The 15,796-nt window shown below is 45.8% G+C and overlaps 1 protein-coding gene across 9 annotated transcripts in view; it reads left to right on the top strand.

Annotated features, from left to right (window-relative positions):
- Positions 1-15,796, top strand: part of LOC144718682 (protein phosphatase 1 regulatory subunit 12A-like) — a 101,987-nt gene that overhangs the window by 57,804 nt on the left and 28,387 nt on the right. For 6 of the 9 annotated variants that reach the window (XM_078594126.1, XM_078594123.1, XM_078594128.1 and 3 more), the window contains 6 exons: positions 8-103; positions 3,183-3,374; positions 8,730-8,820; positions 10,060-10,242; positions 12,464-12,629; positions 13,473-13,600. In XM_078594126.1, the coding sequence (XP_078450252.1) occupies positions 8-103; positions 3,183-3,374; positions 8,730-8,820; positions 10,060-10,242; positions 12,464-12,629; positions 13,473-13,600 (856 nt within the window). Of the gene's footprint in view, positions 1-7; positions 104-3,182; positions 3,375-4,735; positions 4,925-8,729; positions 8,821-10,059; positions 10,243-12,463; positions 12,630-13,472; positions 13,601-15,796 lie in introns of all 9 variants that reach the window. The other 3 variants (XM_078594124.1, XM_078594125.1, XM_078594132.1) reach the window with 3 other exon arrangements.

The following is a 15,796-nucleotide window of genomic DNA, read 5'->3' on the forward strand; positions in this document are numbered from 1 at the left end:
TTTGCAGGGACACGGTGGGGATGCTTTTAGCACGAAGTAGCTCCTACACCCGACGGAGATTCGATGATTCGAGCGAAAACACGGCACCCGCGTACCAGCGCAGGTACCCCCCTGCCATTGGTGTCTACTAACGTCGTTCACATTCTCCCTGAAGTACAAGAGCAGCACTTTTTTCTCGTACATCGCTGGATGATATGTTGAGTTTAATTTGCTAAGTAACTGCTTCAGTGAACTTAACACGTAAAATAACAGGTTAGTGAAAAATAATGAGGGTTTTTTTTTTGCTACTGTCACTGTGGAAAAAACATGTTTTCCCATATGTTAATATTCAGATTGTCTGATAGAAGTGGAATGAGGTTTCTCATTGTGTTGACATCCTATTCAGCGCTGTGCTCGTACCCCGTACTTAGGAACCCGCACAGGCATCACATAATGAGATACAAAAATCATTTAAAACCACATAATAGCTCCTCTGCAATAAAGGGGTCAGCGATTTGGTGCCAAACGTGCACTAAGCTGCGGATGTATTTTACCTATGATGAGCATTTGGCAGGTATAGCCGGAGTTTTGAATTAATTTGCCACTGTGAAAACTCTAAACCTTGCAATTATTGGCTACTCCAGCTTAGATTTCTCATTTTACGGAACCTTTACCGCTGCGGTTTGTCGGGGGGTTATAATTACCAAAAGGCTAAAATCACTTTCCCGAAAAGGCTTTTTTTTTATAGAGACGAGAGCCCATGTGGGCAGTTATTAGCGGCAGTAAATGTTGCACGATGTTCGGGGGCGGGGGGAGGAGAAATATAAATCAGTCTGTGTGCTGTATAAAAGCAGGCATCCTCGGTGTTTTGTTATTCTAGGTGGCGTGAGCACTCTCACTCCGCTGCCTGTATGTTAATGTATTCAGTGGCAAAGGGACAGGCGATGTTGAAGTTCTTACTGCAAGGCAAGTTTGTGTATTTGGCAAAGGTGTTTATTTTCCGGCACTGAAACAGTTGTGCATAAAAATTAGCGGTGCACCGAATAACATTTTTATTATCATGCAAAGTTACGAGTCCAATCGGATATGGATTCAAAGGTTGTTAGTCATATCTGTATCTATATTTTATGAAATAAAACAAACCATATTTCCAGGCCAAACTACTAAACTGCACCCTCCAAATCACAACACTGCACATTCACATACCAGAGTCTCTTTATACACATCACACCACCTTCACCGCACACGATAACACCCTGCTCCATTCCTCACACCTCACCAAACACCCTGAATCTCCCTACACACCCCTCTCCTCATACCCGGCTACCCCTCATCGGAGACCCCTCATCCGATAATATACACCCTGCCACTGCATCACAAAACCAACCACGCACCACTAACCTCTCACCGCACAGGACATCAGGGAGTGGTGCGGCCTTAATAGGTGATGATGATGTTGATCTGGTTGTGGAAATATGGTCGTAAAGTGGATATTCGGTGCACCTCTCTAACTAATCGTAACAACGATGAAGTAGGTGACTAATCACACACCGAAGAATCAAGGGAATGATCCAAGAGGTGAAACCCGCCGAAGAGAACTCTGCATGCCCTACGGTTGCTCCGTGCTGCAGGCTCGACTGCTTCCTTACTACGTGGCAAATGGCAAAGAGGTTCTTTAGTATCGCTGTGCTCAAGTATCGTGCTGGCATGCGGGATGGGAGAGGGGGGGGCAGTGTGTGTGGCGGGTGGGGGGTGAGCATGAATGCCGTCCTTCCCTCTATGCCAAGGTTGTTCCCCTTTTCCGCTCAAACGCCCCGCCCAAGGCAACCGCGCCCCCCCCCGTACCTGCAGTCCGCTAAGGCTGGGGGGGTGGGCAGGGCTTGTGTGAAGTGACCGCGGATATTACGCGCGTCCATGATGAGGGTGTGACGTGATGCAAAAAAAAAAGTGGTGACCAACAAACGTAATTTCTTTCACCTCTTGTTTCAAGCTGTCAAATCAATTTGATCTACTCATAACCGGGTGAGAGTGCATAGAGACAAAAAAGCCTCTTTTGTAAAGGATGGCCTGGGGTAAAATACAAACACAAAAATAATTGCAATGGCAAAAAATGTCACGGTCATTATGCAGAAACACAAAACAACCAAGTAAGCGTCATCATCAACCGGTCAGGTGGCTCAGTAATGGAGTGAGTGGTTCATAATCAAAAGGTGAATATCCTGGTTAGGGGTTTGACGCAGCCCATCATCCTTCCAGGGTCGATAAATGAGTACCGCTTTGTGGCAAAGTTAAACAGTGGTTGTCCTGTGGATAGACTTGCCTCCGCCATCGGAATGTGGAATTTCCATCACTGCCTCGGTGTTCTTTTGAGCAAGAAATGACTTCGACTTTTTGAACCCTTGTAAATAATCAAAACTATGGTTTGATTACATAAATTCCCAGAATTTTTTCTTTTAGGGATACGGGTGTAAATCCAGTTTCAGCTGCTAGGCAGTGGAGACCTGATCTCAATTTTGAAGGAATAAGCTAATTGTTTATCTCTTCAATAGGTCATCCATATTTAATTTCCATTACACCTTTGAGTCTTCAAAATGAAATTGCATTTGAGAATTTTAATGACTTCTCGCTGAATATGTAATTGGCGTTGGTAGCCTTTACCCTGACCCTAACACCGAGTAAGAAGTCAATTTTATACCTAATTCGGTCTTGGCTATTGTCATTGATCAGAAGTCATTGTAAAGCACTCCCATTGCTCCATCTTTATCTTGCTGGCTGGCTCCAGATGCCACCTAATTTTTCCAAAAATAGTTTTTATCCGTATTAAATCGGACGTGGATGGGGAAACAATCGGCAAAGGTTCCTGCAATCGATCACAACTCCCGAGGAGATTGTGATTACCATATAGCTCATCTCATTTTGGCTCCCCATCACTTTTTTGCATCACGGCGCATTGTTACATTTTGCAGCACAGGTATAAAATCCCCGCTGCTGTATCCATCCAGGAGAGGACTGCTGCATGCCTTGTACCTTCGCCTCCTCGCTCCTTCATGACTTCATCCCCTGGGATGCTGCCGGTCCCTCTCCTTTCTCCAGATCGTCGCACTTGCTCTCTCAATGTTCCTTCATCCCCAATACCTGTATGTTTACATTTGTAATCTCTCTTTTTTTCTCCTCCCTGTCTTTCTGCCGACGCCGTCATTTAGCAGCCCCAACGGGAGGCACGGTGGAGAGGTCTCTTCTTCTGACTCTTCCTCAGGCCTCTCGCCCTCCTCACCCCCTCCGGTCCTCTCCACCTCCACGTCCACCACTCCTGTGCCCACAGTCCGTGTCTCGGACGACGTTATGAACGTTACTAGCACTGCCCCAGTCTCTGCCGTAGCCCCCTCAGTGGGCAGGTAAGACCCTGTGGGTGGGTGGCTTTGTGGGTACAAGCCCTCCGCTTTGCCATCGTGCCTGTCCTGCGTGTGCCTTGCTTGTCCCCCCCCCTGCTTGCTTGCTCTCTGCTGTGCGCTTTTGGAAACGAGAACAAACGCAGGTCGGCTCCCTTAACTCATGGTTTCTCTAACTCCAGTTCTAGCAACCAGCTCGGCACAGCTGAGCACTTGGAGAACACATTTTCCAGGCGTGGTAGCGCACACCTGTCGTAACACTTCGGAGGCAGGGTTGGTGGATTGTTGAGATTTTTAGGTACCACGAGTCGCCAACCTGATACCAGTAGGTGATGTCTGCTGTCTGAATTTTGAAACGTTATTTCCTATTGGTAAGGGGCCTTTTTCCCAGGCACTTTGGTTTCCACCTGGACATATAAATGCTCCATAACCAATTGGCCCAACATGCTCAGCAGATAGCCGTTCTGGTTAGGTGGGCTTAGTTATGACCCTTTACTGGCTATATAAAGGATTTCAATTATTAACATTGTACTTGAGTGTGTGCGCCATGTTCTAATCCTAATTTATATTTGCATAGAGAAGTGTGGCTATAGTGGAAGAGTGTGCCGAGGCAGGGTGCAAGGAATGCAGTTGGAGAAATTGCACTCTAACTTGTGTGCATGTCGTCTGCGGACATTCTCTGTCCTCCGTGTTCCGGTCTCCTGCGCTCTCCTAACTTCTTTTGGGACATCTGGCGAGGCTTACCAGTCCTTGTTCTCTGGTACAATTAGACTCCCATGGACATTTACCAAATTCTCCCCCTCCCCCCCATTTTTTTTATCTTGCGGAGAAACAACCCCCAAATGGGTTTGCGCTTTGTACGTAAGGAACTCGGCTATCCAAATTGTATGACTTTTTTTTTCTCACCTCTTAGGTAGTGCATTATATGACTCATTCCAAAGTTAGACCCAAACGAGCACTCATTCCATTCTCTTGTGCGACCCTGTTATTATAGTATCAGTAGGTGTTGCGTTGAATTGAAAAGTGGCCAGATGACACAATCTTTTAGAGTGAGCGACTCGCATTCGGAAGGTTACGAATTCAAATGCCTGTTGGTGGATCCATTCAGTCCATCGTCACCGCTGGTCATCTTACACGTTGACTAGCCCCCAACATAGGCGGGTTCAAATTAAATCACTGGACCAATTAAACAAAATAAAAATGAGCACCACCTCGTGCTCGTTTGAACTAGAGGAAGCACCTTGACTTCGTAAAAATTCGATTTATTGTTTTTTTAATGGAAAAGAATGTTGCCATAAAGTCAGCCCCCCGCGCCCCCTGGCCCCGGCCAATGCTGGAGAATCCCGTCTTGTTGCTCCACTTCGCAGTAGCTCGGCCATCTTTCGCTCTCGGGTCGAGGAGGCCCCCGAACGGGGCAGCAGGGAGGGCATCGGTGGCGGCAGTGGTGGCACCGTGCCCGCCGTCACCGTGACGGTCCCGCCCACGGTGTCGGGAGGCTCGGCCCCGTCCCTGGAGAGCGGGGCGGCCCTGTCCGGGGAGAACAGAGAGCGACGCAGGTGTGTGTGCTTGCGTGAGTGTACGTGTAAGCGAGTGCGTGAGTGTGTGTGTGTGTGACTGAGTGGGTGCAAGGGGGCGCTTGAAGGTGGAATTTAGCAAAACCGCTGTATTTGTAGATGGGCAAACAATTTTTGAGGAAGCGTTCACCGTTCGCTTCTCAGTCGGATAAGTTCCCAAAATCGAGAACGTGGATCGTCATTAACTCTCACGGAGATGGAGTCCATAACGGTCAACGTTCACTTTCATTGGGACTGGTTTTGGTAATCAAATTTGCGTGTCTATTAATCTGTTTGTGCTTCACAATTCTAATAACACTAACCGTAACACTAACCATTGGGTTCTTTGCAGAAAATGTATACTTTATAAAAACTGATTTGAAATGTGGAATTTACTGAAAGCTGTTATTCATCGCAATGAAAGTTAATTGAGATATTTTTGCAAAAGTCAAAATGTTGCGGTTGTGCTAAGTTGTTGCCTTGTTGTGACCCCCTGCACTCGTTTAACCTTAGAACCACTCACCCATCCCACCTGCCATTCCCTTCCTGCCTCACCATACCCACCCATTTACCATGAAGCTGCAATCTAGACCAGAGGTGTTTATCCTGTGGCCAGCGGCCATTTGTGTAAACTGAAGGTGTATTTTATTCCCCCCCCCCCCCCCATCGGTGTTGGTATACGCATGGATGAGCGTTGACATGTCGCGTATTCCCCTATCCATGTCTTTCCCCCATGGGACCTGCTCATCCTTCATGCATTCAGCCACATACCGACTCCCAGTCATTCTAGTGAGTTTATCACTCGTAATAAAGAGCTTTTTTGTAGGATTATAAGCTGCTACATTTTTCACATCCAACCACAAAATTCGACAGGTTCACAGTTCCATTGATTTTTTTTTATCAGTTACCCTCATACTTGGAAAATCTTTCGAAGTATCAATTGCTAAATTAGAAACACAATTATATTTATGGCCATTACCTTTATGAGTAGTTCATTTGAGCATTATAAGTCCGTTAGCCTTACAACTTTAGTGTCCCATTCTTAAGTCTGACACTACAAGTGGGTCAAAACAGGATTGTCGGTGTATGGTTCAACACACTTCGAGTGCTCCGCCCTCTTGGTTAATTGCCTAAAAGGACCTACTTTGTCGTTTCATAACTAGTTTGGTTATCTTTAAGTGACCTTTCACCACTCCCGTGTGACCCCTGCCATACAACTATAGGGGAGGCCACATTGTCCATCCATTAAAGTTTAACTCTGTACATACGGACATGGATTTGGCAGACCTGTTACTCGCCAATACCAATTCATCTGGGTGCTAAGCCTGATTGTGAGGCCTGTAGAACTTGAAGAGTTTTTTTTTTTATACCAGGCTGGCAGTTAACATCATGAACCAATGTGAGTTGATCTGACCTGGCCTCATGGAACTGCTTCAGGCAATTCTGATTCCCCCAAAATGCGAAATACTCTTGAAGGCATTGGCAGACTACTTATTAAAAACATATTGCAAGTAAGTCTTTTCTAGAGACAATTATGAAATAAACTATGTATTGTGGGAGTGGGCCAAACTCGCAATGAAACAACTATAAAATACGTTTCTGGCCTCTAAGTAAAGATGGCCAAACAGATGTGCACACTCTGTAAGAGCAGATTTTGCAGGTTTTGTGTTGACCCTGCAATAGTCGCGGAGTCTACTAGAAGGAACGAAGCGATCGTAAGGTGTGGTTGCATCGGCGACATTTGCCGTGATGACCTCTGGACATTAATCTTTGAATGGAAAGCCCAACGTAAGTCCATCCTTCTTCGTGGACGTCACTGATGACACCTAGTCGAACTCCCCTCTGGTTTGTCTTCACTCGTGTTCCAGTCAGGAGTCTGTGCCTGTTTTAAACGATGTCCACTTCCCTAGTGTCCTTAACAAGTGGACATGTTTAGAATGTGCTCCCTCATGTAAATGCAGCTATAGAAGTATTCGTCAGTGGTTTTCTCATGGGTTTTAAAAACAGAGCACTTAACTGACCTCACTTTGGTTTTGTACTTAATTTGCAAAATTCTAGCTCTGCCAAATAAGTATATTTGTTTGACTGCCACGCAATGAACATTTTTCATTGTAGCAGGGTCTGTGGGAAAGTGTCGGATGGGAGATTGCAGAAACGTTTCTGTGAAATCTCATCCTCCCGACCATTCTATAACACATGGGTGATGCTCTACTCACCGAGAGTTCCAAAGTTATTCTAAATCTTAATGCAGATGGCAATAGGGGAAAATCCACTTAAAAATAATATATTTAGTCTGTAATTCAATCCAGATGTAATCCAATGATAAATAACTCGTATCTCTTTGGTACATGCCTAGGCTGTGTCCTGGAGTTGCCAACATGATATTGAGGCTTAATTTGTAACTTGGAAATCAAGTCAAGCTCTCTAGTGACGTCACTGCATTTACGCAAATACGTTTTATACCATTGACTTCAGAGTTACACGACTAGCGCTCCACATAACGACTCCATTCAATTGAACTAAGTGATCTTCTTTCTTCCGTATACGTATCACTTTTGATGTCGGATTTTCTTCCTGTGCCGATGCACCACGGAATCTCCCTTGGAAACTAGCTGGGTGACTGCTCTTTACGGGATTTTCCACGTAACAAGTCATTGAATTTGATTCTTTCTCATTGATGAAACTTCAAAGCCGTGTTTGACAACATGGTGTGACCCATTGCCTAAGTATGTCTCTTCGGTAAGAAAGCTCTCGTGTTTATTGGTTCGCGTCTTACCTGAATCACGAGAGGTGCAAATTTATATTGTGTCGAATATCCCATTTATGCTCCTGTATTTGAGACTTGAAGGATACGGGACCGCTGGCCAAAACGATTTTGACACCTCTGGCCTAGATTAGCCGTCAGTTTTCCGTGTTACGGTCGTAATGGTTGCTGCTTGTGTCGCTTTGTTTGCTGAGCGAGCCAGTTTGTGCTTGTTGTGGATTGTGTTTCTTACGCTTGGCATTAAATGTTCGTGTTGCATCCCCCCCCCCCATGAGTGAACTCTCTACCCCGTTAATTATGATTTTTTTTTCCTTCTAAAAAAGAAATGTTTAATATTTAAATGAGCATCTTGCAGTCGCCAAAATGTAAGCGTGAAATGTGTTTGGTTATTCTTGAACATCCGTTTCCCTTGGTTGGGGGGGGGGTTTCTTGAGCCATTGGAGAAACCAAATAAGGTGGCGTTGGCAGAAGCTTGAGCTGCTGGTAACAACTCCACTGCGGTGTTCTACAGCCCGCTCAACAGATTCGTTGTCTAGCATTGGCTGGAGTTGGCTTTCCAGGAGCCTCTAACCGCAATAAATGCCACCATATTTGGTTTGTTCTCTCTGCTAGAAAAATCTCTGCCATAAACCAATACCGGCATTTAAGGGTGCGACGGACTCAACAGTCCCATTATTGTGGCGTTAGATAATGACAACAATTACCGTTTGAGTGGTTAAACATCTTAATTTGTCACGTTCGGGATTAATTGTTTTTTTCTAATTGCACAATTAGAGCATTGATAATCTGTTTATTTTCAAACATGTTTGGCTTTAAGTCTCTGCAATTATTTTGATTATCTCGTTTGAGATCCCCTAATCCTCTTAAGACATTCCGCATTCTCAAAACACGTTACTTTATGCGAATTGCTACTTTCGATAAACTGTGTACGGTGCTACACTTGAGCGACCCACAAGGCTCGTGCGAACAAAGTCTCGTCCACCCTCAACCCCTCTTGGCTGACTTACGAAGATACACAGAGCGAGCGTGCGATATCGGTCGCAGGTCATACCTCACGCCCGTACGCGACGAGGAGTCGGAGTCGCAGAGGAAGGCCAGGTCCAGGCAGGCCCGACAAACGCGTAGGTCGACCCAGGTGAGACTTTGCGTGAGCGATGAATGTTCACACGTCCTGGCTGGCATCCATAGGACGATGGTGTGCAATGACATCCAATTGTTTGTCCACAGGGAAGGGCAAGCGAAAGTCACTTTACCCCATCATGGGTGTTGATGTACGTTGATGGAAATTCTGCCCACGACAAAGTCTGTTGAGCCTACAGTATTATCGATTTCAAATATGAGCATGAGCTGGCTCTCGCCTGCAATGGAGACCCTGAGCTAGCAACGGAGTTCTACATCACTGTGATGTGGTCAATATCTCTCTGTGGGCATTGCCTCGTCGGACACCGTTTTACAAAATGAACAGAAAAGTTTGCACGGTACCGTGGACAGGAGAAAAATGCGTCGGTATATGTAATTATTACCACGTGGTGAATGCAGCCAGTTTCTCCGATCCTGCAGTGCTACAACTTGGTGACGGTGGAAGTGCCACCCATGTAGCTGCTTGTAGGCAGCTAAGGAATAAAAAGGCCCAAATAGGAAATAAACTCGGCTGTGATGTCAGCCGGTGCAAAATTTTGCTGTTAACGTTTGTCAGTGCTGCTTAAAGAGGGCAAACGTTGCCCCCCAGCTGCCTCGCTTGGTATCGCAATCCATCTCCAAACTATTTGCCTGTTTTGGTGTCCAGGAGACTCACGGGGCTCATGACGAGAGTGCCAGAGGACCAAGTACAGGATACTGACACTGGTCAGAGGGCTTGACTCGCAATCAGTTGGGACACAACTCAACTCAGTCCGCCACCTGTTTTGGGTTGATACAATGAGTCACACTTGCTGAAATATCAGCAGTGGTTGTGATCATGCAGATAATAGCCGCCATTATAGATGTGGCATTTCCGCTGTTGATTCAGTGAAACCAGCAGAGATGAATTACCACTCCATTGCTTGTGTGAGCATGTAAATACATTGGCTTTGATTTGAAAAATGGTTTCGGTTGAGTTTTTTTGTAAATGAATCCATGGTGTAGCATTGGTGATTGAGACGCCCTGCAGACGAGACTCAGGAGAATATGAAACTGTATAAAGTTAGCCTTTAATACAATTCTACTGCAATACATTGACCCATAATGCCTATCGGTTAATGCCATTTCAATTCGACGATGAAACCAAAAACTCGTGTTTATTTAAATTTTATTTCACCACCCATGGCAACGAAGCAACAATTTTTTTTCTCCCCCCTTTGTGTCTCTTTTCTCCCTCTCCCACGCCGTCGGGCAGGGCGTCACCCTGACAGACCTTCAAGAGGCTGAGAAGATCCGACGCTATGGCTCGGACAAGCGCGGGGGCCGCGAGCAGCCCGAGGAGAAGGAGTCTGCGGAGAGACTCGACGACAAGAAGGACACGGAGTCGCGGGAGGCGTCGGACGCGCGGGGGCGGCCCTCCCGCACCTACGGCAGCGACGTGAGCTGGGCACTCCCCCCCCCGCGCCGCCCCATGCCGCTCTGCACTGAACCCCCGCACCACCTTGCCATTGCCCCACTCCGTCCACTAATGGCATCATCTGCAATTCCTTTCTAGTCTGGCGCTCTACCACACAATTCCTGTGTTCTCACCATCATAATAATTCATAATTTTCTTTATGCTACAATAATGCTCAAATGAACAGAGCATTGAATGCCAAACCAAGACCGAACAACAATATTGCTGAAAGTGATCAGATTATAAAAACAATTAAAATACCATATATCTCGGGAGTTACTGACAAATTAGTCCGTGTTTTGCAAAAGCAAAACATTAAAGTGAGATTTGGTACGGTACACAAAATAAATAGTGTCTTGTACTAAAGATGAATTACCAAAGTTATCAACAGAAGGTGTATATTGGATCAATTGCTTATGCGGTAAATGCTTTATTGGACAGACGGGACATAACATGATCATAAGACTAAAAGAACACCAAAGGGATGTTAAATTATTTCAAACACAACTGTCAGTAGTGGCAGAGCATGCTTGCCAACAAGGACATTCAATTGATTTGATACCGTTGAAGTGTTACGTAAAACTAATTTTTTCTGGCCAAGACTAATTAGATACAAATAATTCCAATCGCTGTGATAGCTACAGACTCAGCGCAGCCTGGAAACGTATTATTAAGTAATTCACAATACATTGCAATTCCTTATAGAGAAGTCACATGCTAAGTGGCTGATTACTGTTCTATTACATTATTGCAATACCCCCCCCCCCACATCCGCCTCTGATCTCGAAACCTAATGGGGTTCAACAATGAAGACGTCATCCTGCACTATTTAAAACCGGAAGCAAATTGCCCGAAGATGCTGGATGTAATTACCAGCGAAACGTCGTACTCAAATTCTAAAAGTTGTGGATTCACGCTTCAAACACACCGGTGGGCTGAGGAAGTGACTAATTGGTATTTTGTTAACGTGACACATTTTTGACTGATTGGCCATGTCGGGTGGTGGAGGGTTGCGACACGTAATGCTGGTCGCGAAAGCCTGCTACGTTTTAAACTTCTCACCATCACCACCCTGTGAATCCACTTGGACCCTTGGTGCCCTACCATGCCACGCAATGGGCCCTCTATATCGACCTATGCCATCCAGTGTGTTGTCCTATATCACCCTGTGACCCCAAATACCAGCCTCATGTCAGTCACCTAATGCTGCATAATCAGTGCTGCCCCATAACAGGCTGTGTTGTCCCATACCATCCATGTGCCTCCCTATGCCACCCTACATCACTTGGCGCCACTCCCCCACGTTGCCTTGCACCAACCCTGCGCCACAAATGTCACTTATGCTCACTTGAATGAACAAACGTTGCAGAAAACTGTTAAATGTTCTATTTCTTAATCAACCACCAAGGTGCAGCAGATGGCAGTGCGGCAAAATCCATGCTTTTACCATGCTTCTATGCTCACACATCTATGCTCCCCACCTTCCTCAACCCGCAGTGACCAGTGTAGTGAAGTATGGTCCAATACACCCCATGACCCGCGGAGGGTGGGGGGGGCTTCATCCAGCACACATTAACAAAAGGGCTGTACATGTACAAGCACATTACATTTGATGGCCTTTCACTTTAATAGTGCTCTATTAAACCAGCCACCATTCAATATGGTATGCATTTAATCGAGGTTTTGGGGGGATAATGGGTTAAATTGCCGTGGCAGAAATGTGGATAACTTGTTTTATTTATGTGGAATGTTTTTAAAATTGTAACTGAAGTGTCAATGTTTTCATGTTTTTGCTGTCGCCGTATTTCTGCAGTGTTCATGGGGTTATAGTTGGTTGGAATATAATTGGCAGACCAATGAACATAATCTTGCGTGGTGCTGCAGTGCTCAACGATCAGAAAAACATCCGCGATTTCAAATTCCAGTTTGGGGATCGACTCTGCTCATCATTCTTCTGTGATTGGCAACATCAGTATCATATGGTTGTCAGTTCACAGTGGCCATCCAATAAGAATTGTAGAATGTGGATTTCCACCGTTTCCTTCAGGCCCCCGACAGATGAGCGCCACACCTCGCTCATCTGAGCTGGAATACGCCGCGGCTTAACCCAAACGAACACGAAATCTGCGCGCAATTCATCTCGACGATCGACTCGTGTTATTTTTTTTTTTCTCCCTCCCCCCTTCCCCTTTTGCCTCGTCAGACGCAGGACGGTGCCTACCAGAGGTTGCGCCCTTCGGCGTCGCTGGCGCCGGCGGGCGGGGGGTCACCGGTGGGGAGGACGGGCGGCGGAGGGAGCACGGGGTCGGGTCTCGGCGGCATTGGTTCGACCCGTGTGCCCACGGTCACCGTCGTGGAGCCAGAGAGGGGTAATGGTGGCACCGCGGGCGGCAGGGAAGGGGGGCACCGTATTTGCTATGCATTTCGCACATCCGATTAGCACGGTTGCCTACGTACGGTGCGAAATAAGTTCTGCATAACACATGCGTGCGGTTGAATGTCATTGTTTCGCGTGTTGCGCAGCAGTAATCTTATTGCGTTGTACGTATTTATATATTTTGGGTGGAGTAGTGGTACAATGGTTAGCGCGCTACGCTTTTCACCCAGCAACCTGAGTTCGATTCCTGGCCATGGCCTAAGATCAGTTTGCGAGTGATGTCAGAACCAGTCCTGCACCCCCTCCTCCCCCAGTACAGATGTATAGAAAACATGTTGAGCATCTGTCTTGAATGGTACGTCTGTTCCTATTAAAATGATATCATATTTATCTCATATCTATCGTAACGTTGCGAGTTACATTCCTGATTGGGGTTAAAATAATCCCTTCAGTCTTCTGGGATCAATAAAATAAGTCCTGCTTGGAGGGAAGTCAGAAGTGGTACCCCTGTGAATAAACCTGCCCCCACCATAGCAATGTGGAGTTTATTCTGCTGGCAATCGGTTTCTGAACTTGAGATGAGTTGCCTCCCCAACTTATTTTGTTTGGGGAAATTGCTGTGAATTCGCCTGTGAAAATATTTTACGAAAGGGGTCCTTGCTCATGCAGTCAAGGTTTCTGTCCGCAAAAGGAAGCCTCCTTGGCGTTTCTTCACGTCTGTTAACAATCACTGCCCCTATTGCTTCCCCAAGTAGTGACATTGGACGGTTTCACAATTCCGTTGCCTTGTCACCGTGGAACTGCGAGTGACCGCGCGGTCGCTGCTGTGCCACAGGAGATTCGGGCGAGGAGGACAGCCAGACGGAGGGAGACAAGGGCAAGAACAAGTTGTCGGTGGTGCGGGATCGGCGCCGCCCACGGGAGAAGCGCAGGTCCACCGGCGTGTCCTTCATGAGCCCCGACGTGAGTGTGTGACTACTTGATGCCTCTCTCTGTCTCGCTCGCTCTCTTAAGTCACTCGCTCACAAACAAATCGCCCACTCACTCGTCGCTCACTCGCTCACAAATCGGTCATTCACTCGCATCGGTCGCTTGCTAACAAATCATTCACTCGCATCACGCGCATCACTCGCTTACTATTCACTCACTCATTTGCTCGGTAACTAATAAGTCTATGTACCATGGATAGCCTTTATAAGGGGAACCAAACAGCTGGTCACATCCACAGTGGCCCTCTGCTCGGCGTTGTCCCGAAGAGCTTACGTGCGCCATTAGTGCGCATTCGTGGTGGAGGTAGCTGCTGCCCATCTCAAGTCTCCTGTTGTGTGGGACTACCTCGCGTTGACCGTTTACACTGCCGACTAACTCCCCCTGGGCAAGTGCAGACTTGACACCTTTCTTTTCCCCTCTGCCTAAGACACTCAGTAACTTTTAAAATCCAGCGTATTCCTTGTTATTGTCGCTTATCAAACTAGTCTTCCCTTGCCAATCCATACCCCCCTACTCTCACAGAATACCCAGTTTCTTTGTACAACAACAACAATAATAATGAATTCTCCCCTTTCACAAATATCGCCCACCTTTATAAGGCCTCTCGATACGCATTCTCCCTTGATTTTAGATGCGCTTACACCGGTATGCTTATAAATCCACATTGTGTTGCATTTATCACGATCGACCAGGGGGGGGGGGGGGTATGAGTCATGCGTTGGCAGGCGGAAGGCAGCCCCCGTCACTGCATTGGGCCGAGAAATGGGAAAATCGCCACCCGTTTTGTGCCAATTCAGTTGGTTCCTTTTAAATGCCGCAATGCACTTGGATGAATCAACATCCAGTTTCTGCAAGGCTTCTTGGGAAGCGGTAATCCCATATTCATGAAACAAAGGTAGCAGTATGAATTTAACTGAAGAAATAAACTATAAAACGTGTCTTTAATAAAAATAAATGTTCTTTAACAATGACAACCAATATTCTTTGGGTCTTTCGGTAAAGTCACGTAGATAGAAAAATAATTTACAAAAAAATATCACGACGTTTGGATCGCAACACAAGCAATCGTCATCAGGTGAAAAAATGTAGCGGGATAGCTGCGGAGGCAGAACATTTTATTTTTTTATTTTTCTATTTACGTGGCTTTACCTGAAGACCCAAAGAATATGAATTCCTACAGTCACGAAAGCCAAGACTTAATGACACATATATATGAAATTAAAGTGAACAGCAACTGGTTGAAATTAAAGGTTACTGGAGATGTGGTTGTTCATTATTTACGGAGGTTCTTTAACACACGAACAGGAAAATTCTTAAGAAAATAGGCCAATAATGCCTCTGCCGACTCTACTTTATCATTATTTTCAGAAATAATTGCCCTGCCCGCGTGGATTTTGTGCGACTAAATGATTCAATTAATAAACTGCAAGTTGCGTTTCTTTATTTTGATAAATGATATTGGGAAACATTGGTCCAAAAGACCCATGCACTTATGGGGTTAATATAACTATGCTTTGATGGTTTAACGGGATTACATGCGTTACCCGCTTGTTTAGATTTTTATTTTATTCCAATCATCATGAGACTATCCAAACTAATATGATGACGGTTTTAAATTGTATATCATGCGCCTGTTAATAAGGGGATTTTCATTTGTACTCATGCATGCATTGAAACATTTCCCATGTATTTTCTAGAAGTTGCAAATGGATAGCATTTTGTCTGCTAGAATCTTTGAAGGTGGTTCTTCTTGGGCTAGCTTTTTTGCCCGTCCAAGGACGGGAGTATATTGCAGTAAATCTGAAATATTTAATCGAAAAATTGTTCAGCTCATGATTATTAATGAGGGGGGGGGGTTGCCCCATGAGAAGTGACGTCACCCGCCAATGGTTATTGGGGAGGGGTGCGGCATGTGGAGTGACGTCACCCACCAATGGTTATTGGGGAGGGGTGCGGAATGTGGAGTGCGCGATCTTCTTGTGCGTTAGTGTAAATTTCCACGCGGGCATGAATATTAATGAGGGGGGGGGGGGGGCCTCTTTTGCAGTGACGTCACGCACGGATGTTGCGCTATGCTGCGTAGATTTATTTTTTACCGTCACTTTCTGTAAAGAAATTTCATATTTGAAGTGACTTTGCGTAGTAAATTATTTAATTCAGCTCTACTTT

The sequence above is a fragment of the Lampetra planeri genome, chromosome 5 (genome assembly GCF_965212315.1).
Source record: "Lampetra planeri chromosome 5, kcLamPlan1.2.h2, whole genome shotgun sequence".
Taxonomy (NCBI): domain Eukaryota; kingdom Metazoa; phylum Chordata; class Hyperoartia; order Petromyzontiformes; family Petromyzontidae; genus Lampetra; species Lampetra planeri.